The sequence below is a fragment of the Arachis ipaensis genome, chromosome B04, assembly GCF_000816755.2.
Source record: "Arachis ipaensis cultivar K30076 chromosome B04, Araip1.1, whole genome shotgun sequence".
In the NCBI taxonomy this organism is placed as follows: domain Eukaryota; kingdom Viridiplantae; phylum Streptophyta; class Magnoliopsida; order Fabales; family Fabaceae; genus Arachis; species Arachis ipaensis.
In genome coordinates, this window is record NC_029788.2 from 123,118,434 (window position 1) to 123,146,004 (window position 27,571).

Sequence of the window (27,571 nt, forward strand, 5' to 3'; positions counted from 1 at the left end):
TAAGAATCCATATATTAAATATTTTACGGTGTTATGTTGAACATAAACAATTATTAGTGTTGGTTGTTTTATCTATTTAATATTATAAGATTTAGTTTATTTTATTTAGTTATTCTTTTGGTACTTAGAACTTAGAACACACATATTTTTATAATAGAGATTTGTGGAGACGTGATTAGTGTAAAACTTAAAGGTTTTATATATATTAGTATTAGTATTAATAAGTAGTTAATAGAGCATGTGCAAGACTGTAACAAAAATCATCAATACACATCAATGACTAAGAAAAATTGTAATATAAAAACTATAATTACGAATTTGGTATATTTAATAATATTAGATAAGTAAAAGTTTCTGGTATTTGAATGTATAAGGATATGATTAATTGAATTTTGATTAATCACCTTTTTATTAGAAATAAAAAAATTTATAATCAAAAGTAAAAAAAATGGGTGAAGTTAGAATTAAATAATTTTGTATTTATTTGAAGCAAACACTTGTCCTTATGATGTGTTTTAAATGTTTATAGCTGTTAGTTGAAGAAGGTTCATCCACCTTTTTATTGAAATCCACTAACTCTTTATAAGAAGCATTCCTTCATAATTAATTATCCTACCTACTACATCCATCAAGAGAAACAAAAAGGCATAGAAAGATGTTTGGTTTTTTCAGAAACAAAAAGGCTAAAATATTCCTTTAAATTAAGTCTCCGTCTCTTTGGTTTTTTCATCTGCTGACTATTTTTTTCGAATAGAAGCTTTGTTGGCTTAGAAGATGTTTAAAGAGTTCGAATTTGGGCAAAAGGTAAACTAATAAAGTTGTGTAAATGAAGTTTTGCGTAAAGATGATATTATTATCCTCTATACATTTGTATAGTTTATTCAACGTATTAATCCCCTTTCTTTTAATTTCCTGAAGAAGTAGATGCATCGGAGCTTCTATTTTAAAATGGGTTGAAAAAGTAGATGCATGGAGCTTCTATTTTAATATGGGTTAACTTTTCAGAAGTAACTCAAGCTTGTATTATATTATTTTTTTTTTCTATTTTAGTTGATTATCTATTGATCGTACTTTTTATTTGTTATATATATCTATTTTTTTTAGAACTGATGATAAGTTTGTATTTTGGTTTAATTTACGGTAAATTTAATTTGAAACGGATACCATTATTTGATTTATGCATGCAACTATAAAACGGATTCCCTTTAAATATTTATGGAGGAAAAAAAATTTATCTTTATGATAGTATGATGCTCAACATTAAATTGTGAGTATAAGTAGATTGTACATGGATACCGTGAATATTTAGATAGTATGAATAATTTCAGAAATCTTTTAAAAGTAATATTAAATCACCGTAGAAAGTAAATATAGTTAATATAATTAGTAATCTCTATACTAAGTTGATTAATCTTATTCTGGTTCTGCTAATAAATGACTAATTAATGGTTTGGATTTAGCAGGTTTGTGAAGTTGCAGCTTTCTTTGAAATTATATGAAGTTGCAGAAAAATAGAAACTTTTTTAAAGAAAGAAAACTGCAATTATATTTCATCTCCATAATGAGGTTCATTACTTTACTTGTAATATTTATTACTTGATCTGAATGGAAACTTTGATGTGGCTAAAGTTCTAAGATAAGAGTCTCAATGAGAGTTCTTAATGACTTGAAACATTAGTTTCTGGCGGAATAACTGATGTACCTCAAGGTATGTTGTAGAAATACAAATATACATATACAATTATTGAGACTTATTTTTTCTTTGAATTTTAGGCTAAGAGTATGGATGATGTTTGGGAAGAAACAGTTGGTGTCGATGGCCAATTGTGGCTTTTGTGTCGTATATTTTTGAAATTTCAGGTTTCCGTCCTCTTTAGATTTACTTTTGAAGTTCATAGCGTTGATTATGAGCAATATATATATTTTGAACACCGTACTGTGGCTAAAAAGTTGCTCTCTTTTTTCTTTGTTTTGCATTTTCTGTCTGTATCCACTCTATTTTTGCGGCGAAGATATTCTTTTAGGATTTATGAGTGAAGTTTGCAAATGGATGATTGGAATAATCTGTGAATTGTAATGTTACAACTGTTTGGGAATTTGATCGCTTATTTTTTTTTGCATCACTATTTGTAATTGTAGCATCTTGTGATTTTGTATTATCCGTATGACAATATTTGTTTTAGCCTATGCTTGCCAAATTCTTGAATATTTTTGTGTGCATTAATCTGTGCATACTCTCAGTATGTAAGCATCTCTAGTTCAAGATTCCAAAATAAACACTCTATAATATGAATTTAAAAGAGTTTTCGTTGATGTCAGAATACTGAAGGCAGTGTGGCTATTGAAAGTTCAAAGGCTGCTGAAATTGTTCTTAGTGAAATTATTCTGGCATCAAAGGTTCACTGCATAGTATTCACTGAATGAATTGCACAGACTTGATATTGGCACTACCATGGAAGAGGTACTGATCATAGCTTCTCCTTGATATGCATGTATAATAAAATTGGAATGGCAATATCATTTCATAGGCTAATGATCTTTTTCTCTATGTATGTTCTTGGTTTTAAACATTTGTTTTCTTTTGTGCCAGTTGTAAGAATGTTTCCATAAAGGTTCTCTTATGAGCAGGGGTGCACTCAATAACATTTCATCCGGATGGAAGAATTGGACATGAAGATGCCTTAAAGGTAAAGGATTGTGAAAGATAATATAATATAGCACTTGAATAAGGATAAAAAGAGTCATTTAAAAGTGTCAAAATGATATATTGTTGGTGTATTCATGGGAGACTGTTAAGCTATTATTTTCAGTGGCAATTTTATGAGTTTTTAGGTACCAAATTTTTTATTTTCAATAGAAATTTGAGAAATTACATATGTATTTATTAACTACTGTATAAAATTAATAAACAATTTGAATTGAATTTTGAAATAATATTTTTTAAAATAATATGACATGTAGAGAAGAAAGGATAAAAATATTTGAATGTTATATCATTTTATTTTGACTAATTGGATCCAACACTAAAATAATATTTTTTGTTTTGCTCCAATAAAAAAATGGAAGTTTGAACTTATATTTCAGTAATAAGCTTCAATGTATAGTTATATGCATATCATTCTTGACTTACTTCAAAGTGCTAACACGGACAAATTGGGAGAGATTTGAGCCCTTATACTAAATCCAATCACTATGAGGTCGTGAATATTATATGCGCCACTTTTAATATGCTTATTTTTTTATTATTTATAGTGAAAATCTGTTATGGCGCTTGGTAATTTTGCAGGGACTTTTCATATTTTTCTGATTAGAGGACTTGCGAGAGATAGTAAAATCCAAGAAGATAGTGTTCTGGAGGCTGAAGTTGAGATGTTCAAGAAGATTTAAGATCCAAGTGAGTGATTTGTATATTTATCCAAAAGTTTTAGATGTTTTGGACATTGATTTTATATGTTATTTTGAACTTTGCATTAAGCCTTTATGTTAAAAGCTTTGTATCTTGATCCTTGGTTAGGGAATCAATTTTGCTTTTTTATTGGTGCCTATTATATCAACAGGGTGTACCTTTCATGGGTTTTCTATTATATTTTATTTAATTTTCATTATTTTTTGTGTATATTTTCTTTGTTACAATTTTGGATTTCTATGTTTTTCATTTTGGGCCTGACTATGTTAAGTGTTAGGAATGCTATAAAGCACATTTGCTTTAATTTTAATTTTTTTATGATTTTTCTAGTGTTCTTTTGATAACTTCTGCTAAGCCGTGTTGATAGAGATTGAATTTTTAGATGCAGAATAGGATACTTAATGACAATCTTCTAATTAGTCTTCAATTTATTACTCAGTTGAGGAAATGAAAACTTCAAAAAATGAGTTGTCTTATATGCCATTTGATTTTCCTTTCATATGAATTTAATCATTGTGAAATATTCTTATTTCTTCTGATATGGTGAATCCTGCCCGTTTGTATATTTTTAATTTCAATAAGAATTTACAAATGGTAGTTAATTTGTTTGAAATCCTAAAAAGATTCTTCTACTTCTTAAATTTAGTGAGCATTTCTTAAATTTAGTGTGCATTTTTTTTCTGTATGAATCAGGTACTAATGGGAGAATAACAGGTTGGTTTAGCAAGATATTCTTTTTCCACATATTTTTTAAAGAATATAATCTTTTGTCATGTTTTAGCAAGATGTTCCAATAAGAATATACGCTTAATTATATTTCTTGCATTTTGTTGTTGTTTTGGGCCTTAGGCTCTTTAATTTGATGTATGAGTAGTCTTAATTTACAATGGTGAAAAACTTCCGTTCATGATATTCATTAGGTTTTTTTCTTTTCTTAATGTCAATCCTTTTGGCCTCAAAATATTCAGTGGCTTAAAATTTATATATATTGCAAAATCACAATCTAGGCAACTATCTAGGCTGACAACGTTCAAGTTTCCCATTGTTCACTTACCTAAGAATAAGGATAATATTTTCCTTAAAGTGATTTTGATGATTTGATATTATTTATGTTTATCTTTGTTATCTTTCAAGTACAAATATATTCATTTAACATTAGAAATCAAAATTATTGGTTACTGCAGTCTATTGCTTTTGCAAGTTTATTAGTTACAATGTTGCTATTGTTGCTAATCAATGTTGCTAATCAATGATTTGTGACTTAGGGATCGGACAAAGAAAATATTTAAATGTAATTCTGATATGAATTTATTTTTCAAGTTCCTAGATTTGATTATAAGCTGGTTTTTTAATTACTGAAGACTGAAGTATCTTGTTGGGAGCAACCTCTGTGATGGATGACACAGATTGAGGTTAGTTTAACCTATTTAGTTTTTTATTTTGTTGTGTTATATCTCTTTTGTGATGATACTTGAGTTTAGGGTGTTATCCTTATTATCGAGTAAATATCAATTATAATTCATTTATCCTTTTTAGATATAAGACATATAATCTAACATGTGCAACCTAGGCATAGTTTCATCCTCTTTAGTTTTCTAAACATGAAAGTTTCAAGGAATAATTGGATTTAAGGAAAATGTTGCTAATGGTCATACTAACAATATGTCGGACAAAATGGTATTAAGTACCTGATTTGTGCACGGAGATGATTCAAACTGATTAGTATCTTAAAGAAACATTCTCTACCACCAGACAAAGTGCTGAAGATCCATGATTCAGTTTGGTTACATTATTTCAAAAATAACTCAACTCATTTTTATATCAAAGATCATTGTTGATGCATTCAGCAAACATTCCTGAAGACTTCTTTGAATACCACATTATCCGTCTCATTCTTTTTCTTCTCATCATGACTTAGTAGTATCTTAAGTCCTTCTTTGTTTGTGACTCTAGAAACTGCAACATATAGCTAACCATGCGTAAAAACAGGCTTTTTGAGTAAGAGTCCAACTTTTGACAATGATTGACCTTGACTTTTGTTTATAGTCATTGCATAAGATACCATTATAGGAAATTGTCTCCGTTGGAATTTGAATGGTATTCGATGATCGGATGGACTTAAAATCATTCTTGGGATGAACACTCTTTGTCCTTTGTTTTTTCCTGTGCTACTTTGTGCTTCTATGATGTGTTTTCCAAGCTTGGTGACAACTAAGCGTGTACCATTGCACAATCCTGCCGAGTGATCAATGTTCCTAAGTAGCATTATAGGGGTTCCAACCTTTAATGTCAACTGATGGTTTGGAACACCCGAGCAATTGATTGTGTTCAGGAACTCAGGAGTGTGTATGGATGCCAGTAAATCATTATTAGACTCTGTTGGGCATGCCTTATCAGAACTATAATAGGTATGTGCTTCAGTGGGATTTAAGCTCATCATGTAATTGTTTATTTCTTCCACAATTTGCAATGTTGGTGCAAGTATTGCTCGGTCTTTTATATGTTGATCAGGATTTTTCCCTGAAAATAGTTCTGGATAGGTTACCTTACAGATTGCCTCTATTAGGTCATCCCAGTTCTTTACCAGAATGTCATCTGGGATTTCAATTCTTTCACCTGAATCTCTAGGTGTACCATAACTTCCGTCACCAATACTTAGAATCCAATCAGCAAATTACTTCAAGTCATGTGACCTTTCAGTGGAATCACCTACTCTCAATCTCATGTTTTTTGTGAGGGTCAACAACTGACAGCTATTCCAAATATACGATGAGTTTATTGTGGCATTAACGATTTCCTGCCTAGTTCCTTTTGGGATCACTGGTAGTATTTGTCGAAAATCACCTCCAAATACGACTGTCTTTCCTCCAAATGGCTCCATTTCACTGTTCACATTCTTGAATCTTAGAATGTCTCGCATCATCCTGTCAAGAGCTTCAATGCAGTACCTATTTACCATAGGAGCCTCATCCCAAATTATTAGTTTTGTTTTTATCAACAATTCAGCCAAGGCGTTCCCCTGTCTTATATTGCATGTGGAGAATTCATCCAAATTGAGTGGAATTGCAAAACGTGAATGTGCTGTCCTGCCACCGGGTAATAGAAGTGATGCTATCCCACTTGATGCAACCGTGAGTACAATTTGTGATTGAGATCTCAATGCAGAAGCTAATGTTTGCCAAACAAAAGTTTTTTCAGTCCCACCATAACCATATAGGAAGAATACTCCACCTTTCCCACTATGAACTGCCTCCATTATTTTTTCGTACACCATCATTTTCACATCTGTCAGTTTTTGCAGATAAGTAATATAATTCGCGGCTAGTTGCCTTCTGTCATACCGCAGTTCATCACAAATTAACCTGTTAACGCCATCTGCTATTAGTTGATGGTTCGAACATTGACTCATATCTGGTACTGGCATTGGTGGGTAGTCTCTAAGGCTCTTGTTGTAACTGTTTAGCATATTTTCAATTTGTATGAGTGTTAGCTCCTTCAACTCATCGTCTGTAAGAACTAAATCTGCGTGCATAACAGGAAAATCCAAATCAGTGCAATGTAATAACTCACCTATGTGTGGAAAAATTTCTCTATGACTTATATAAGGATTGTAATAGCCAAGCTGACCATATTAAGTATCTGATTTGACTTACAATTGATAACACAATTTTTCAGGACAGGACAATTTATTACAAATTAAAAATGTTAGTCTAATTAGCATAAGAGCCTTCTTTTTTAAGTTAGTGATATATTTGTCACAAATTCCTATCCCTCACCATCAATTGGTTATCCTTTTACTTTATTTTCCTATAAATTTATTGCAACTGTATTTTGATTAAACATTACACAATTATACAAATATACAGATTCATGAAAATTACTTCATTATTATATTGTGGTTGGTTGGAATAGCAAAACTGTTGTGATAAAATTTATTGATTAATTACTAAAATATCATTTTTTACCTATTGAGATAGCGAAAATATCTAATTATGATAAACATGAATTGAAGTAACAATTGATACCTGGATTATCAAGTAGTCTTCTCTGCCTATGAAGTATGTCATCACATAGTAGAGTCCATGTTTTTTCCCATACATGTTCTGGTCTATCCATTGAATTAGAAAATAAAAGTGTAGCAAAGAGCTTTCTCAGATACGCTCCAGATCCCCAATGGCTAACTTCTTCTATTGCATCAATATATTCCTTGTCATCATCTAGAAGACCACGTGCATAACATGCCTCTTTAAATGAGGAATAAACAACACCATCTACGGTTCTGATATCTTCATAGGAAGTTGGTCCATTCACAAAATTAAGGAGTAGTCTGAGGTAGTAACTTTCACCCGAACCTGGAGGCACAAAGAAGATTCTTCCAATAACATTATGTGTTTTTCGAGGCAACCACACCCTATCTTTTGCTTTCCATACAAATTTTGTAGGGAGTTCTGCATATGTCAATGACCTAGCCTCCATATAATCCCTGTTTGCTTGAAACCATCCAATGAACATAGATTCCTTGATGGATGCTTGTTTCACCACATCATCTAAATTTTCATGGTCTTTAAATATCACATTTTGTTCATCGGGTAAGTGAAAACCTAATCTCACAACAGAAGGATCTCTATAATGGATGTTATACCCAAAAATTCTCCAGGCTGCTTCACATGGAGATATGTATCTACAATCATAATACATGCTCACTTCATCGTATTCATCCAACTCGGTGTTTGATGTAGCACTTTTATAGAATGAGGCTGTGACGCGGTCATGTCCTTTATTCACATATTTGAATAAATACTTTATTGACCTTGATTGGTTGCACCACTCAACATTTATATGAGCCCCATATCTCATAAGTAAGAGCCTGTTATGAGGGACCACATAACGGTTATCAAGGTCAATGCCAGACTTTTTAATTGTTCTTCTATCTTCCCTACGTCTACATACCGGATAACCTTCATCGTCGACGGTTGTGTTATCAACAAATTTCTTTGGGAAGTGACGAATGCATTTACCATCTTCCATACACGATGAATCTTTCTTAACCAAACCACACGGGCCGTGCATCATGTGCTTCTCCACTGCTTCAAAGTAATCTGCATCTGTCTTCTTATCTGGTATCTCAGCTGATATAATTCTGTCAATGTCTTTTGCTGTTGGATATTTGTCATCCTTATGGAGAAATAGTAGTATATGTGCATGTGGCAATCCACGTTTTTGAAATTCAATTGTGTAAACAACTGCAAAATCCATTAATGAAAATTTAATTAAATAGTGTATGTGTAATAATACGTATATTGATAACATGAAAGGTTTCTAGTGACTGTGATTAGTAAGATTAGTAAAAATTTACCTGCGCTCACTTTTCCAAATATCTTGTTGGCTCTAATATCTTTAATTAGAGTATCTAGTTTTGCCTTGAAAGCTCTACAAACAATGTCAGGTCTATCTTCGGGATTCAACTCTCTGTCCTTTAGAAAGTCCTCAACTTCAGGCCACTTAGGATTGCATGTGAAGGTAATGAAAAGATCAGGATAACCCACCACCTTACAAATAGCCATTGCATCTTGATAATTATGTATCATATATCTGGGACCCCCCGTAAATGAAGAAGGCAATATAATACGTTTGCCACATGATGATGGTGTTGTTTCTCCACTGAAAACTGCTTCCTTTATTCCCTTGTACATTTCACATCTGAATTTATCTTGCTCTTGACGTATATAGTTCAACCTGGTTGATTCAATCATAGAATATCCGTCAACCAAAAATTGTTGGAATAGTCTTCTTGCATATAAGAGGGGAGATCCATCAGCTAATCTTTCTTGAATCCTAAATGCGAAAAACTCCCTCATGGACACCTCTTGTCGTCCTTTCCCACCACTATGATTCCGCTTATTAAGAAGTATATCTTCTTTGTAACCATCTTCCCCATAAGGAAATAACAAAGGATATTGTAATCCCAAATAAGCTGGATTGAGTTTATTGATCCTTTGCAATCTTCCACTTTGTGTCTCAACTACAATGTCTCGATCAGTCTTATCTATATCAAAATCTCCAACAATCAAAGCAGCCACTTCATCGGTTGAGGGCAAGTTATATCTTCTACCATCCTTTCTTCTTTTGCCGAGTAGCCTAAGCTTGATTGAGTTATTTGAATCCTTAGCAACTGAATCCCTGACCGTACGAAATGCCTTGACCAAAATATTATTGTCATCAAGCATTTTTTTCAAATCTCTTACAATATCTTCATGAATCTGCTTGTTCTCTTCACCCCTACGGCAGCAAATCAAGTATAATATTATAATAGCAGCATATAAATTACAATGTTTTGGCTGTGAAAATTTTAATTAATAATGCGTTAATCAAAAGATGACAAACCTGATGGCAGCCATGCGGTTTTGGACTTCATTTTGTGTATCAAATACATATAATTGCGCAAATTTGGCCATACTTCCTTCGGGTGGTATGAGACTACCCATTAAATGATAGTTCTCACCAACGAGAATGAAAGTTGGTGGTCCTCTGGAATTATTCCTGCCACGATCTATTTTCGTGCCCATGGATGTGAACTGGAACATGCTATTGTAAGATCTAATATTTTCACGAAAATGCTTGCTCTTTGGACCATTACCGTATAACAACTCATACAACACTTTAGGAGCTTCTTGTAAGTGGAACTTGGACTTGTCCTCCTTTACAACATAGAGTGAATTTAGGTTGGCCTGTGTTTTAATTTTTGTTTGACCTTTCGTCATACCAGAAAAGAGCATTACAATGCTCACATTCATACACTGCATCCCCCATGTGTACATACTCTGCAAGCAGCAAGAAGGATTAATTAAGTCGATACGATATTATTAGGAATGTCTTAGATTTTTTATATTTGTGTCAGTAAAACATGTTTTATCTAGTACGTACCGCCTTCTTTAGATTTTTTTTTTAGTGGTATTAGAAGATCTTAGGCCAGATCTTGTACCTACATCATTTTAAGAAATTTCACAATGTTAGTTTTATGTTAATGAATTTATTGATAATTGACACATTCTTACTAATAGACGAAATGTAGAAATCTGCTCATAACCTAATGACTGTTGTTCATTAATCCTATTATTAATATGATCAGAAAATGAACACTGACTTCTATGTTTATTTGATTCTTAGTCAATTACTCATAAACTGGCTATGAATAGTTATAGGAGGATATATCTAAAATAACAAACAATTGTCCTTACCAATTTCGAACAGATCCTAAGCATTGAAAAATACTATCCACAACACAGAAAAGTGGTTGGTTGGGTATGATTTTAATTTCATATAGATATATTATTAACTCCTAATTTAAAAGAATTAATTATGAATACCTTGGTTGTGGATTCTGGTCTCATTTTGTCTTGAAGCATTTAATTTTAACCTTCTGCTCCTCCTGGCATTTCTAAATTCTTCTGTTTGGTTTGATAGTTTTAGTACACATATAGGCAACATTATCTTCATAAAAAAGAAGTATGGCCTCATTTATATTTTAAAAAAAAGGATGGTCAGTGTTTCATGTACCTCGTGCATAGTTCTTCTGTTGTGCTTTATTATCCGCCATACTATTCACACTAATAGTATTTGATATTTTTGTCTTGCTAGATTGAACTGAGTCCAATCTATCTTGAATTATTCTTGGACCACTTGAATCTGTATTTTGAAATGCACTGTCTCCATCATTAACTATAATTATCTCTTGCATAATTTAAAGTAATAATATAAAGATTTAATTCATTTAGCTTACATTGAATTGCAGTCCAATCCATGTTGCTTTGGTTCGATATAGTTATATCTGCTGTACCTGTTAACCAAAAATAGATCTCTCTTTTATTGAGATACAAATTGGTTCTCTTTAAGAGCACCAAAAACCTGATTATCTATATATCATTTCAGCAATTCAGGTTGAATGTTATCTGGTCATACAAAATAAATTTTACCTTCCTTACTTTGAGATACACTGGTAGGTTTTTGTTGAGCTCGTTTCGATGCTCTTTTCATCCTAGCATGCTTTGCAAGGTCTAAATATCCAAAAGTTAATTTGTTTACCCGATATGTACTGGTAGATAAGTGTTTGGTGAATTGTTTACAATGTATTTCATTACCTATCATTGGAATTTCTTGTGCTAATGTATCGGTTGATTGAAGGGGAACCTCATTCAGATTATACTGTCCATTGTTGACATTCTCTCCCACCCTTATGGCTAGGTCTACATTCCTTCCATTACTAACAAAATAAAGGCTGTTTTCCTTATCCTCTTCATACATTTTCTTTGCATTGTTATGTACGCAATCTATAGTGCCTGCATTACGAATTCAAGGTTAACCCGAGTATTTTTTGAAAAAAATTCTGTAGCCTTTTAAATCTGTATCTAAATAGTAATTACTTAATGGTATAGAACCCCTTGTTTGGCTAAGTCCCTCCATGCTTCTTCCATTGAATTGTGACTGTCCTGTAGATAAGAATATGAAAACATCAGTGCCTGAATGGAGGACCTGCCACCATATTTTTCATGAATGAAAATTATCGTAACAATAATTTTTTTGACCACATGACAAAGTAAATGCATTAAGAAAATCTGCACTAATTTTTTGGCACCTGTATGTGTTTATATAACCCAGGTTTTAATGTGTTTTGCTTTTTACATTCAGCAGTTAATGGAAAATTCCCATAGTTTGTCCAAGATTCCTCACTGTCCAGATGCATTCAGTATAAGTATATACTTCTTAAGCTTAAATCTAATCCAATACATGAACATATATATATATATAACTTAAATTAAAGCCTCTAATGTATATGTAACTAAGACGTTAAAATAAAGTCTCTAACTTAAATTAAGTATTAAAAGGGTATTACCTTGTTGACATGCTCCATCAGTACGCTGTCTTTTCTTAGCTAGTTTGATTGCTCGTTCCCTCCTAGCATACTTTGCATCTACTAACCATCTATTCGTTGCCAAAACTGTCAGGTAAGCAGTATTCTGGAATTTTCTTTGTCCAACCTGACTATTGGTTTCTCTTTGAATACCAATGACATTGAAATCTGGGCAAATGTTGTTTTCCTTTCCTTCATGAAAGGGCTCTTCTATATTTGTTTGAGCGAGCACTATGTGAAGTATATATTAAGGTAGTTGTTAGCTTGCAAGAAAATTTAATCTACTAAGGTTTAGATTGACCCCCCAAGTGGCTTATATTGGTCAAAGAATCTACATTATTATTTATTTTGGTTGATTAATTAGTTACCTTGTCTGATCTCTTGAATGCCATCTTGCTGGAGAACTGATTCCGTTGGTATATAATTCACATCTTGGTGGTTTGTGATGTTTGCATGATCATTGCTGTCATGCTGGTTCATCTTCCTTTTATTTTTAAGAGATACATATTCATCTTCATCTACACATGGTGGTATGGAAAAGATTATTATTAATAACACCAAAAAGATTTGCTCTCTTGTTTACTGATGTTTCCTACTAATAAACTAAGTGACCTGTGCCTATATTTTTCAATAACCATGTATGAGAGTATATCTTACGTACCTGCAATTTTTGTATGAGAGTTGCTCCTGATTTCTGTAAGGGGGGTTCTGGTCGTCATGTCGTGTGGAGACTGGTGCTGTGAATTAAGTAAGCTGGTCATCTTATCCTCCATTTTTTGTTATCTGTCCACAGAAGCAAAATATTCTCACAGGTTTTCACTAAGGTTGTTTTCTTGCTTATTTTGAAGTATAACTTCATGAGTGGCCAAACTTCACGTGCATTGTGTTAAGAATTTGCATAAAAAGACCATTATTTCATTTATTTTTCCAAAGTCTAGTTTTGAAGTTGAATGATATTTTTTTGTTATTGACTCATCTTAGTATAAATTTATTGGTGTTGCCTTTTACATGATATTGCTAAAACTTCGTGTTTTGATTTGAGTTCCCCAAAATCTAAACCCTTATATGCATAACCCCTCAATTTGGGACCACAGCAATTTCTCTGTGTCCTAGCTATATTTTGTAAATAATCTGAGTAATGGTCATGGAAAATTAAAAATCGATTTGTGTGTAAAAGCTAATTATAAATAACTTTTTAAAAGATAATAGTAATGATCACAGTTTTATTTAATTATTGTTTCAACATAATTTGATAGAACACTTATGTTTTATAATTGTCATACATGGATTAGTGATCATTTCCTTAATTAGATTATGTCAATATATAGATTAGTGAGTGTTTTTTTTTTTAATTCAAGATTCATTGGTGTGTTAGCTTGCATTTCACTATACTTCTCAGAATAAGATATATATTAACAATAAATATATCATTTCAATCCACTCTTACCATTACATATATATTGCTAATACATAAGATATTGACTTGAATTTGAAAACATAAATAAATCTAGCAAAATAAAGCTACTAATCTTTCAGGCTATCCCAAATTGATAAACCATTCCTATTACCATGGTTGCCTCCCATTGATAAAATTACATTATAATTTGTAAACAAAAAGGAAATAACTCCTAAATCAAAGAAAGTGGACAAAGCCTATCATATAAGACAAATTGTCTAGGTACAAAGTGGCACAAAACAAAATAACCGGAATCGTTATACTCTCATCCCACCCTCATCAAGATATACTAAACCATATACAGTCCATTGGAGTGCAGAGTGATTGTCTTTACATTAACGTGCTCTTGCCAAAATCGGTGCGTTAGGTGGACTCTTCTTGCTTCCATGAACCTCAGCTTTGTTATAAGTAGATCAGTCCTCTCAGTGTCATTTGAACAGTTAGAACCATTCCTAGTCTCCATTACGGATATGATATCCTTACCAACTAATAAAGAAGGACTGTATGGAATTCCAAGCCCAGTAACCTTGATCATCTTAGCCCAATCAAGATTTTGTTCCCCATTTTGCTTCATTTCCCAAACCAATATCTGTCTTGACAATCCAACATTGTGATAGGTTAATAATCCTATACCTTCTTTAAAGGGAGTTAGGGAATGATATTCAGATTTCACCTCTGCAGGTATTGTAGCCTCATGGAAAGATCTGTGCCTGAGATTGAGTGTGATAATGCTTACTGGCTCAGGAAAGTTAGGACGTTCCCAACCTATCCAGTAAATGACGCCATTGTCCACAACAGATTTGGGTCCAAGCTTCTGAACATTGCTTTCAAATGAACCTTCATGAGTCCACCCCCTTTCCACTGAACTATAAATACTCCAAGACATGGTGCTGTCAGAGTAGTGTCGCTTGTGTACATGCACAATGCGGTATTCCACACTATCTTCCAAATAGCCAAAGGCATAAAGAGATACAACGTGGTAGCAGTGCTTGCTAGCTTCGTCTGGTGCAAAACGCCTCTTTCGGGTGAGGGGATTCCACATAAGTAGCCTAGAATTGAGACCCCCATGGAAATCCTCAAGCAAATGACTCCATGGTCGGAGCCTATGATCGAGTAGAAGCCATAATGGTTGATTTCTATCGGCACATTGAAATTAAACTGCCGCCCAGTATCAACTGAGGCTCGAACAAACCACATTGAGTTTTGATCACTTGGGGGGGGGGACCCAATCCCAACAATGATGCTTCAGTCTTTGTCTTTGGTTTCCTTATAGTTTTGCTTGATAAATAAGTTGGTGCATAGTCTAGAATTCCAAGCTTTACTCAGACTTCTGCACTTTCCTACTGTCTTTGGATCTGCTTTCACAAAGATTTTCAAGATAATATCATCACTCAGGAATGGAAGATCGCATCTTTTTGGTGGGATATCACTCATTGTGGCTGTAAAGGGGTTGAACGTTTAGCTAATGGGGTTTAGTGACTTAGAGGAATGGTCACTCAATTGGAATACCACACAACAGTTTACTCTAACCTATTTATATAATTAGTTTATATGGTGTGAATGTGCAGAATTGTTTAATCCTTCTATAAGGACGTGGGCGTGGTTACTTTAAACAAATACTTTTTTATTGCAAGGCAAAAGAGCTATATAAAACATCTATTAATATGAGTTAATATGAATAATGTATTTTAATTTAGGGGATATATGGTAAAATATGTTGGAATCCCACTCAAGCAGAAACATAATTATTATTGGTTTTTCTAATATTATTCCTTAAGAGAAAACTCAGCCCACCAAGTTGTCCTTTTTAAGTAATGTTTCTTGAAGGTGCTAGATTCATAGTTATGTCATTAGCAGATATCTTTTCTCAATATATGGAGTATTAGTAGTGCTTAATACTTAACAACTTGGTTTAGCATAATCTTTTAATTATAATCTATATTATTATAGCATAGCAGTTCTGTTAATATGATATCCACCACCATAGTTGGGATATTTCAAGAAGTGTGCTACTAATGGGATTGATAAAGCAATTAAGTGAACCATGAACTAATGAATCTTCTATTGTTATAATCAATGTTCTATAGTTCAACAGACCAATAAAATGTGATTGTAACTAAAAATATAGGTGACTTAGTCTCTTCACAAATAAACCGCTACTGTAATCCACCTTAATAAATTATTAGTTGAAATATGATATTAGTTGAAATATGATATAAGTATAGCCTGATATCTCTTTAATTTTTAAGAAATTATTTGATGAAAGCAATTCTGAAAATAATGTTCCAACCTTTTGTGATAAGATCTTACTTGATATGATTTGCCTAGGGATAAACTAAACGTATTAAACGGTTGTGTATTTGCAAGGGTTTAGGGTTTTTATCCATAAAAAACTTATATTGACCAATGGTCACTCACAATTGATTATTATTTAGGCATAACTCCTTTATGCTAAACTGCTTTATCCTATGACTCCTTTTCCAGCACATGTTTTCACTAATTAGTGTAAGGTTCTGTGTGCAGCTATACTTTCATATGTTTAGGAATTCCTGACTATTGGACTTAGTCAATGTTGAACAAATGTCTTCCCCAGAGTTTGAAGATTGATGATTATCAATCTTATCGATGCATTGTGATATGTGGATTCCTAGAATACTTGATTGCTTTCTATAAATTATTACCTGACTAAAACACATGTCAATTGTATGGATATGCAAATTTGAAGTTAAATAGTAATGATTATTTTATTAGTATACAAAAAAAGCTAACTGGCTAGTGTATATGCTGACAAATGTATTAGAAAGTAATAAAGTTAGATGAATAGCTATCATTATTGTAATGGAACATCTACTACATCCAATGTTACTTTGTTTGAATCATTAGGACATGTAGATAACGATTTAAGGTTTTATTAAGATAGATATCAAATGGTATAAGTTAATTATATTAATTATGTAACTGAATTACGTTGATTATAATTGATGAGTCCAAATTTGTTGGCTAATCACCAGGATTGATTAATTGAATTTAAATTTGGTCCACCCCATGATAGTATTAATTTTCATGACACTAATCAGCCTTCCTTTTTTTATCAGGCATGACGAAGGCACTGGAGTTTTTCTTTCAATTCACCTAAACGGAAGCCATGCATTAAGTAAGTTCTACCAAATTAGTTGCATATTTAAACTAATACTATACTTTTTGCACTAACATTAACTATGGTGACTATCTATTTGTGTTTCCTCCTATTCATTTACACATCAAATGCACTCTACCTATGAATAACGTCAATGCTTTTATATCGATAAGTTGAAATATAGATGAAACTTCAAAACTTTCATGGGTCTAGTTCTTAGGCAATGTGCTGCGAATATCCTGCAAAGATTTATAAAGTCAACAGATCACACCATTGTGAACTTTCTTATTCTCAATGTTAGAAAACAAAACACGACATGATTTTGGAAAAAAATAATATTTCTGGGAAAATGGAGTCTACTATTAATTAAATTTTATTCAGCAATATAGTCATGCAGATCATTTTATATCAGACATGCATTAGGTCCAGCAATTAAAATTCATTTGGCATTTATACAGTCATGCAAATCAATTTATACCAGACATGCACCAGGCCCTATGTCTGTGATTTCAAGTATGAAATAGAAGCCAGCAAATAAAATTCATTTGGCATTTATACAGTCATGCAGATCAATTTATATCATACATGCTGTTGTAATCCATCCTAATAAATTATTAGTTGAAATATCATATAAGTATAGCCTAAGTTTCGTTTTTTTTTTTAAGAAAATTTTTTATGAAAGTAATTCTCGAAATAAGGTTCAAACCTTTTTTGTCCAGCAGTTACTTGATATGATTTGCTTAGGATAAACCTCCTTAAACGGTTGTATATTTGCATTGATGCGAGTTTTTATCCACACATACCTTTTATTGACCAATGATCACTCACAATTGATTATTATTTAGGAATAACTGCTTTATTCAAAATTGCTTTATCCTTTGACTCTATTCTCAGCACATGTTTTTACTAATAAGGTATGTGTCATCATCTCCAATGACACATAGCTCTGTGAACCCATCATGTGAACAGTTTATCTGTTGGTCATTAGCATAGATACCTGCACTTTTGGACACGTACCTAACTGGGAATTCAAAAGCTAAATCACAATTTTTTTATCTAGCCCTAACCTAGCAAATGGTTTCATTTTAAAGTGCCTTAGCTGAATATGGTGTAACATGGTATTGTTTATCTTGTTTAGTAGATTTTCCTTTGTTGTATATTCAAGTTCTGCTGCCTATAAAGCATATGAATTGCAGCAACCACAACTGGTTTTCTTTAAGGAAAAATTTTTAACTTGTACTTTTCTAAAAAAATTGTACTTCCTAAACCTATGATGCAGCTCGACTATTTTTTAACATAAGTCAATAATAAAAATAAACCATAAAGCATTTTAGACATAACCCTAAGTACTAAGACTTAAACCCTAAACACTTTTCTTAATACATAAAATTTATTACTTATATAATATTTTTATCCAATATTATAAGAGTTATTTTTTTTATAAAATGTCATTAATAAAATCAATTCCTAAGGTAAACAGTAATATATAAACTGCCATTACATACTTGACGGATTTAGTAACTTTCTTTAAGTGGGTTTTTACGAATTTCAATCTAAAAAAATATAATTAATTTAATTTGGAATAATCACAACCTTATATATAAAAAGGAACTATTATATATTAATAGATATATAATCGTAAACTAATAACTACTTTATTTTTAATTATTACTATATTTATACGTAATTTAATTTGGAATAATCACAACTTTATTTATAATTCAATCCTAATTGTGTTGTACATTGGGTCTCACTGCCTTCTTCATTCAGATTAGCAAGGTTTTGATTTTCGCATTGAAATGTGCAATTTTATTTGAATCTTCAAATGTCAGAGGACTAACATGGAGCTATGAACCTGATGCAGTACAAAGTTAGCTTCATAGATTTGGAGAAAACTTTTAGCTTCATAGATTTGAGGAAAATTTCTAATTCCTCATAACGTACACAGTTGATCTCCCTATCCAATGGTATATAGATTCAGATCATTCACTATTTAGGAAAAGGTCTGTGTGCAGCGGGATCTTTGATATGTTTAGGCATTCCTTACTATTGGACTTGGTCAAACTTTAACAAATTTGTTCCCTAGCTTTTGAAATTTGGTGATTATCAATCCTATCGATGGCTTGTCATATGTATTGAGAACACGCTAACTAAAGTCAATAATAAAATCAGTTGCATCAAAAAAATGGTAATACTTAAACTGCCATTATATACATGATGTATTTAGTAAGTTTCTTTAAGTGGGTTCTACGAATTTTAATCTTCACAGGTATAACTAATTTAATATGGCTAATCAATCCTTTAAATAAAAAAGTAATATTTTTATTAAAAATTTATGGTATGTCGAACTATTTTTTCCATGGAGAAGATATTTTGCTGTACATGGGGTGTCGCTATATTCTTCATTGTCATTAGCCATGTTTTGATTTCGGAATTGAAAAAGAAAATATAATTGGCATGACACATGTAGCAGGACTAACATCGAGATATGAACCTGATGAAGTTCAAAGTTAGCTTCATAGATTTAGGAAAATTTTCTAATATCTCATAACGAACTAAATTGATCTCCCTATCCAAAGTTCTATGCATGCATCCCATTCACTATTTAGGAAACGTTTTGTGTGCAGCTATACTTTCATATGTTTAGGAATTCCTGACTATTGGACTTAGTCAATGTTGAACAAATCTCTTCCCCAGAGTTTGAAGATTGATGATTATCAATCTTATCGATGCCTTGTCATATGTGGATTCCTAGAATACTTGATTGCTTTCTATAAATTATTACCTGACTAAAACAAAAGTCAATTGTATGGATATGCAAATTTGAAGTTAAATAGTTATGATTATTTTATTAGTATACAAAAAAAGCTAAGTGGCTAGTGTATATGCTGACAAATATATCAGAAAGTAATAAAGTTAGATGAATAGCTATCATTATTGTAATGGAACATCTACTACATCCAATGTTACTTTGTTTGAATCATTAGGACATGTAGATAACGATATAAGGTTTTATCTACTACACGACAAATATATCAGAAATTATTTAAGGTTTTATTAAGATAGATATCAAATGGTATAAGCTAATTATATTAATTAAGTAACTGAAATACATTAATTATAATTGATGAGCCCAAATTTGTTGGCTAATCACCAGGATTGATTAATTGAATTTAAATTTGGTCCACCCCATGATAGTATTAATTTTCATGACACCAATCAGCCTTCCTTTTTTTATCAGGCATGACGAAGGCACTGGAGTTTTTCTTTTAATTCACCTAAATGGAAGCCATGCATTAAGTAAGTTCTACCAAATTAGTTGCATATTTAAACTAATACTATACTTTTTGCACTAACATTAACTGTGGTGACTATCTATTTGTGTTTCCTCCTATTCATTTACACATCAAATGCACTCTACCTATGAATAACGTCAATGCTTTTATATCGATAGGTTGAAATATAGATGAAACTTCAAAACTTTCATGGGTCTAGTTCTTAGGCAATGTGCAGTGAGTATCCTGCAAAGATTTATAAAGTCAACAGATCACACCATTGTGAACTTTCTTATTCTCAATGTTAGAAAACAAAACACGACATGATTTTGGAAAAAAATTATATTTCTGGGAAATTGCAGTCTACTATTATTCACTACAATTTGGGTTTATATAAATCTAATGAAGTTTTAACCTGTTAAAATTTAGTCCTAAATGGATTAGGTGTTTCATTTTTGTGTGTTAGTTAAAAATCATTCAGCATTTATATAGTCATGCAGATCATTTTATATCAGACATCCATTAGGTCTAGCAATTAAAATTCATTTGGCATTTATATAGTCATGCAGATCAATTTATATCAGACATGTATAAGGCGCTATATCTGTGATTTCAAGTATGAAATAGAAGCCTTGCTTATGGTAGTATGACGTCTGAATTTTATAAATCTATAGACATTGTTGATAATTTATACTTGCTATTAGTACCTGCCAAAGTCTTAATTCATGTGTTTAATCCATCACAATACATACTGCAATACTATCAAAAAACATAAATAACTTGTCCATGAAGACATACATTAGTACTCAAAATGCTAGCATATATAAATCAATACTGGTTATCACATATTACAATATTTGTGCAAGACCCAAATAACTTGTTCATTAAGGCATACATTAGGACTCAAAACGCTAGCAAACTTAAATTAATACTGGTTGATATATTATATAACCAAAAGGCAACTCATCATGTGTAATTTCCCAACTATACTCAAATATTGATTAGGGTTAATTATCACATTCAATGGTCTGCATCTTTTGCCTCTTCTTGCCACCCTTTTGGCTTAACTTGTTAGTGGAGAGTTGGAAATCTTTTTCATTGTCAATGTTCAATGATACTGCATGTTTTACCCCCATTGAGAGCTCTCCTAGTTGGGGTCTTGCACTTGAGGTTTGTGACAGAATCCTCCATAACATCCTATGGAATACAAAGTGTATATTGTGTTAGTTGACAATAAATCAATTATCCCTATATGTCCTTCATATGTTTAATTAAAAACTTTAAATACACACCACAAAGCACTGAGAATTATTATCAGACTTGAGATTAGCCACAGTTGCTGAAACATTTTTAATTATTACTATATTTATACGTAATTTAATTTGGAATAATCACAACTTTATTTATAATTCAATCCTAATTGTGTTGTACATTGGGTCTCACTGCCTTCTTCATTCAGATTAGCAAGGTTTTGATTTTCGCATTGAAATGTGCAATTTTATTTGAATCTTCAAATGTCAGAGGACTAACATGGAGCTATGAACCTGATGCAGTACAAAGTTAGCTTCATAGATTTGGAGAAAACTTTTAGCTTCATAGATTTGAGGAAAATTTCTAATTCCTCATAACGTACACAGTTGATCTCCCTATCCAATGGTATATAGATTCAGATCATTCACTATTTAGGAAAAGGTCTGTGTGCAGCGGGATCTTTGATATGTTTAGGCATTCCTTACTATTGGACTTGGTCAAACTTTAACAAATTTGTTCCCTAGCTTTTGAAATTTGGTGATTATCAATCCTATCGATGGCTTGTCATATGTATTGAGAACACGCTAACTAAAGTCAATAATAAAATCAGTTGCATCAAAAAAATGGTAATACTTAAACTGCCATTATATACATGATGTATTTAGTAAGTTTCTTTAAGTGGGTTCTACGAATTTTAATCTTCACAGGTATAACTAATTTAATATGGCTAATCAATCCTTTAAATAAAAAAGTAATATTTTTATTAAAAATTTATGGTATGTCGAACTATTTTTTCCATGGAGAAGATATTTTGCTGTACATGGGGTGTCGCTATATTCTTCATTGTCATTAGCCATGTTTTGATTTCGGAATTGAAAAAGAAAATATAATTGGCATGACACATGTAGCAGGACTAACATCGAGATATGAACCTGATGAAGTTCAAAGTTAGCTTCATAGATTTAGGAAAATTTTCTAATATCTCATAACGAACTAAATTGATCTCCCTATCCAAAGTTCTATGCATGCATCCCATTCACTATTTAGGAAACGTTTTGTGTGCAGCTATACTTTCATATGTTTAGGAATTCCTGACTATTGGACTTGGTCAATGTTGAACAAATTTCTTCCCCAGAGTTTGAAGATTGATGATTATCAATCTTATCGATGCCTTGTCATATGTGGATTCCTAGAATACTTGATTGCTTTCTATAAATTATTACCTGACTAAAACAAAAGTCAATTGTATGGATATGCAAATTTGAAGTTAAATAGTTATGATTATTTTATTAGTATACAAAAAAAGCTAAGTGGCTAGTGTATATGCTGACAAATATATCAGAAAGTAATAAAGTTAGATGAATAGCTATCATTATTGTAATGGAACATCTACTACATCCAATGTTACTTTGTTTGAATCATTAGGACATGTAGATAACGATATAAGGTTTTATCTACTACACGACAAATATATCAGAAATTATTTAAGGTTTTATTAAGATAGATATCAAATGGTATAAGCTAATTATATTAATTAAGTAACTGAAATACATTAATTATAATTGATGAGCCCAAATTTGTTGGCTAATCACCAGGATTGATTAATTGAATTTAAATTTGGTCCACCCCATGATAGTATTAATTTTCATGACACCAATCAGCCTTCCTTTTTTTATCAGGCATGACGAAGGCACTGGAGTTTTTCTTTTAATTCACCTAAATGGAAGCCATGCATTAAGTAAGTTCTACCAAATTAGTTGCATATTTAAACTAATACTATACTTTTTGCACTAACATTAACTGTGGTGACTATCTATTTGTGTTTCCTCCTATTCATTTACACATCAAATGCACTCTACCTATGAATAACGTCAATGCTTTTATATCGATAGGTTGAAATATAGATGAAACTTCAAAACTTTCATGGGTCTAGTTCTTAGGCAATGTGCAGTGAGTATCCTGCAAAGATTTATAAAGTCAACAGATCACACCATTGTGAACTTTCTTATTCTCAATGTTAGAAAACAAAACACGACATGATTTTGGAAAAAAATTATATTTCTGGGAAATTGCAGTCTACTATTATTCACTACAATTTGGGTTTATATAAATCTAATGAAGTTTTAACCTGTTAAAATTTAGTCCTAAATGGATTAGGTGTTTCATTTTTGTGTGTTAGTTAAAAATCATTCAGCATTTATATAGTCATGCAGATCATTTTATATCAGACATCCATTAGGTCTAGCAATTAAAATTCATTTGGCATTTATATAGTCATGCAGATCAATTTATATCAGACATGTATAAGGCGCTATATCTGTGATTTCAAGTATGAAATAGAAGCCTTGCTTATGGTAGTATGACGTCTGAATTTTATAAATCTATAGACATTGTTGATAATTTATACTTGCTATTAGTACCTGCCAAAGTCTTAATTCATGTGTTTAATCCATCACAATACATACTGCAATACTATCAAAAAACATAAATAACTTGTCCATGAAGACATACATTAGTACTCAAAATGCTAGCATATATAAATCAATACTGGTTATCACATATTACAATATTTGTGCAAGACCCAAATAACTTGTTCATTAAGGCATACATTAGGACTCAAAACGCTAGCAAACTTAAATTAATACTGGTTGATATATTATATAACCAAAAGGCAACTCATCATGTGTAATTTCCCAACTATACTCAAATATTGATTAGGGTTAATTATCACATTCAATGGTCTGCATCTTTTGCCTCTTCTTGCCACCCTTTTGGCCTAACTTGTTAGTGGAGAGTTGGAAATCTTCTTCATTGTCAATGTTCAATGACACTGCATGTTTTACCCATTGAGAGCTCTCCTAATTGGGGTCTTGCACTTGAGGCTTGTGACAGAATCCTCCACAACATCCTGTGGAATACATACGTGTATATTGGGTTAGTTGACAATAAACTAATTATCCATAGATGTCCTTCATATGTTTAATGTAAAACTTTAAATACACACCACAGAGCACTGAGAATTATTATCAGACTTGAGATTAGCCACAGTTGCTGAAACATCCATTGAATTGCTGATCCCATTCTCCTACACAAAGGCACACAATAATTCTTCTTAGATATTGTAGCCAATTTCTGACTTGAATGTTTATTAGTTTATACAGCAATAGATATAGAAGATACATACAGTTAAGACGTCAGAAGGATTGCTGATGAATTCCATAGGGCAATTTTTTTCTACAATGTCTTCATCGTCACATATCTTCATGATAGTGTAAACCTGGTCATGCTTGTTGATGTTGGCTGTTTTGACATTAATTTTAAAGAGTAACTTTTTATCCATCATGTTATCAAGAGTTGGGGGGTAACCTTCCCCTTCCAAACACTGAAAATTTAAAAGAATGAACAAATCACAATTAGTGTATATGCACAAAAAATCCAAAAATTTGATATCTGAAAGGGATATATGCTGAACAAACATCTTCATCCTTGATTTGTTCAGCTTGCCTCCCTATAAGCTGTGTTGTTTCTCTATCCCACATTAGCATAGTTATACTTCCTGTTCCATCATAGGCCATAACTTCAACCTTGTACCTATTATAAAATATGCAATACCAATTGTCAAAAAGGATTTCCTCTTAATAAATTCCCTTGCCAAATAGTTTAGTAGACCAATAAAATGGGATCAATTCTTTACAATTCATGCAAGAAAGTTAATATTAATTAAACTGCATCTGAAACTTGAAAACATTATTCTTTGAAATCTATTAAAGGCATCCAAATTAAGTCTTCTCTCACACCTAAGGGATGCACTGCCATGTGTGTGACCACACTTGGAACATTCATATCGATTTCCAATTGGGGTTTCTACTTTCTTTGGACACTTCCTACACGATTTGTAAAACCAATCGTTGTTGTCAGCATTGATAGAGACAATGGTTCCGCCAATCCATATAGGACCTTCCTGCACCAAGCCCAGGTGTAAGTATCAAACCATCATTGTTGTGTTTAATGAATGCATAATACACTTAGTTATTAGTAACAGTGTTAGCTAATTTGACCTCTGTTGAATTGAGTGCGTCCTCTATTGATTTCACTACGACACCTCCTCTTTTCAGTTCTGCAGCACCAGATTGCACACCATGACCGGATACCTGACTAATCCTGACCGAATTAGAGGTTACACTGCCAAGCAAGCTGCACATTCATTCCATTAAACAACGTCGTTAATTGGGAACACAACAGAAAAAAGTGCTTCTCATTGATTGTTAGACAAACCTTTTTCGAAAATCATGTACTTCCTTCATGTCAGGATTAACATGTATTTTAGAGACATCAAAGTGGCTCTGAACCGATACCTTATCTGAAAACATGAACAATAAGAATTAGTTTTGCCTTTAGTAAACATGGGTTTATCACATACCAACTTTCGTAAACAAACCATTTGTACTAATGGAGTGGGTTAGGAATTTTAACATGTTTATGCATACCATTCCATCGGCTGGGTTTAAAGAACTGCAACACCACTATTAGTGGTTCAACCCTGCCATCTTCAAGATGGGGAACTATTTGATCGACCATGTCACCAAATAACACACAATCAAGATTGTTGTTACTGCTAAACACAAAAATCATACAAATCCACATTAAACTGATGTATACTGTTTCAAACAACACAAAACTTGTCTATTTTATTCAAGAAACTTACTCTAGGTCTGCTATCACAACCACCATATGTTTTGTTTCCTTTCCTTTGCTTGTGATTATATCCCTTGGGTCATCCTTCCCAACAACCTCCCCGATTATGTCTAACGAACAATGAATGATACCAAATAAGTCACAATATGAAAGATACTGGAAAGGATGGTTACTATCTAAAGAAACAGACAAAGTAGTTGCTTACCCAATAGTTGAGAATCATCAAGCTTTTCGGCAGCAAGGAGCTCTGGGATAGGCTTCAAGCAGAAGGGTTCGAGAGAAAAACTTGGATTTTCCACGCGAACCACAACTGTTCTGTGGGAAAAGTTCAAAGTCCACCGATTTCTTGTTGTTTTAATCTTCTCCATCTTGTTCACAACTATGAAGTTACTCATAGTGTACATTTTAAACTCCTAAAAAAAAACCCCTCCACTTCTTGAATAAACCTTTATTGATTGACGCTTGGATCCTTCCTCCCTGGGAAAAAAAATTCATTTGCCATAAGAATCTCATTGATCAACAACGAACTGAAATGAAGTAAATAAAATTAACAGCTTACCTTAATATCTTGAAGTACCATCTTTATGCTATTAATTTCCTTTTGGTTGTACCTGTTTGGATTTTCCCATATACGAACAACATACATCTGAAATTTCCATTCAAGCTTCTTGGCATTGACATTCATTAGCATATCATACCCTTCAGACATTTTTACGCAGCTTTGAGAAAAATTAAATTGCTATGTGTTTATTGGTGAGAAACTATTTCAATACCTTTTATACTATAATTTGTCAATACCTTTTATACTATAATTTGAAATCTTTGATTTATATCCATTGAGGTTGGGCTGGGTTGGTATACTACTCTACATATTGACTCATTTTGTTGTGTTGTATTAGGTTGCCACATGTCATTGAATTAGGAGATACACTTGTCAAGCAAATGATGTTCCACATGTCAACCAAAGACCACTACTACACTCCTATTATATATTAATAGATTAATAGAAGATAGAAGATAGATTAACTAATTTTAAGTGTGTATTTGTATATTCTATATTAGTGATTAATTTTAGTAATAGATTTTAAGGAAAAGTCTAGGGCCAGCAATTTTTATGTTTTTTGGCCAACACTTAACCATCAAAATAAAAGTGAGTGATCTCTTACCATTAGATGTAATCTCACACCATTAAAAATACTATTGATGGCCAATTAATGATTACAAAACACCAAAATTGCTGGCCCCTAACATTCCTTAGATTTTAATATAAACCTAGCATGGTTGCTCATTTTATATTTTTTAAGTAGAATTAAAAATAAAAATATTAAACAATAAAAAATTACATCTTACCATAAAAATTTTAAGAAAATCTATTTCCACATATATTACTATTACTACAATAACATGATTCAATCACTTTTCTTCTTTAAGTTGTATTTTTAAT

The 27,571-nt window shown here is 32.1% G+C and overlaps 1 protein-coding gene and 1 long non-coding RNA gene across 11 annotated transcripts; one reads left to right on the forward strand and one right to left on the reverse strand.

The window, feature by feature from the left end:
- Positions 446-27,415, forward strand: LOC107635132. 9 transcript variants are annotated; one of them, XR_002361889.1, is made up of 12 exons: positions 446-804; positions 919-992; positions 1,464-1,566; positions 1,774-1,860; positions 2,320-2,461; positions 2,591-2,687; positions 3,287-3,394; positions 4,734-4,818; positions 16,866-16,924; positions 20,148-20,206; positions 23,112-23,170; positions 27,027-27,415. It is a non-coding gene; the product is annotated as an uncharacterized LOC107635132 (long non-coding RNA). The 9 variants fall into 9 exon arrangements; XR_002361885.1 differs by having other exon boundaries at positions 447-804; positions 4,727-4,818; XR_002361891.1 differs by having other exon boundaries at positions 447-804; positions 4,768-4,818.
- On the reverse strand, positions 23,934-26,842 carry LOC107635133 (replication protein A 70 kDa DNA-binding subunit B-like). Of its 2 annotated transcripts, none has more exons than XM_021121896.1 (11): positions 26,687-26,842; positions 26,333-26,604; positions 26,138-26,237; positions 25,920-26,044; positions 25,708-25,792; positions 25,491-25,626; positions 25,230-25,393; positions 24,909-25,023; positions 24,617-24,814; positions 24,437-24,540; positions 23,934-24,340 (listed from the first exon to the last, which is right to left on the reverse strand). In XM_021121896.1, exons 2-11 carry the CDS (start codon positions 26,529-26,531, stop codon positions 24,247-24,249), a joined length of 1,320 nt encoding a protein of 439 aa, XP_020977555.1. In that variant the 5' UTR covers positions 26,532-26,604; positions 26,687-26,842; the 3' UTR covers positions 23,934-24,246. The 2 variants fall into 2 exon arrangements, with proteins under 2 accessions (XP_020977555.1, XP_020977556.1); XM_021121897.1 differs by having other exon boundaries at positions 23,937-24,340; positions 24,437-24,517; positions 26,687-26,832.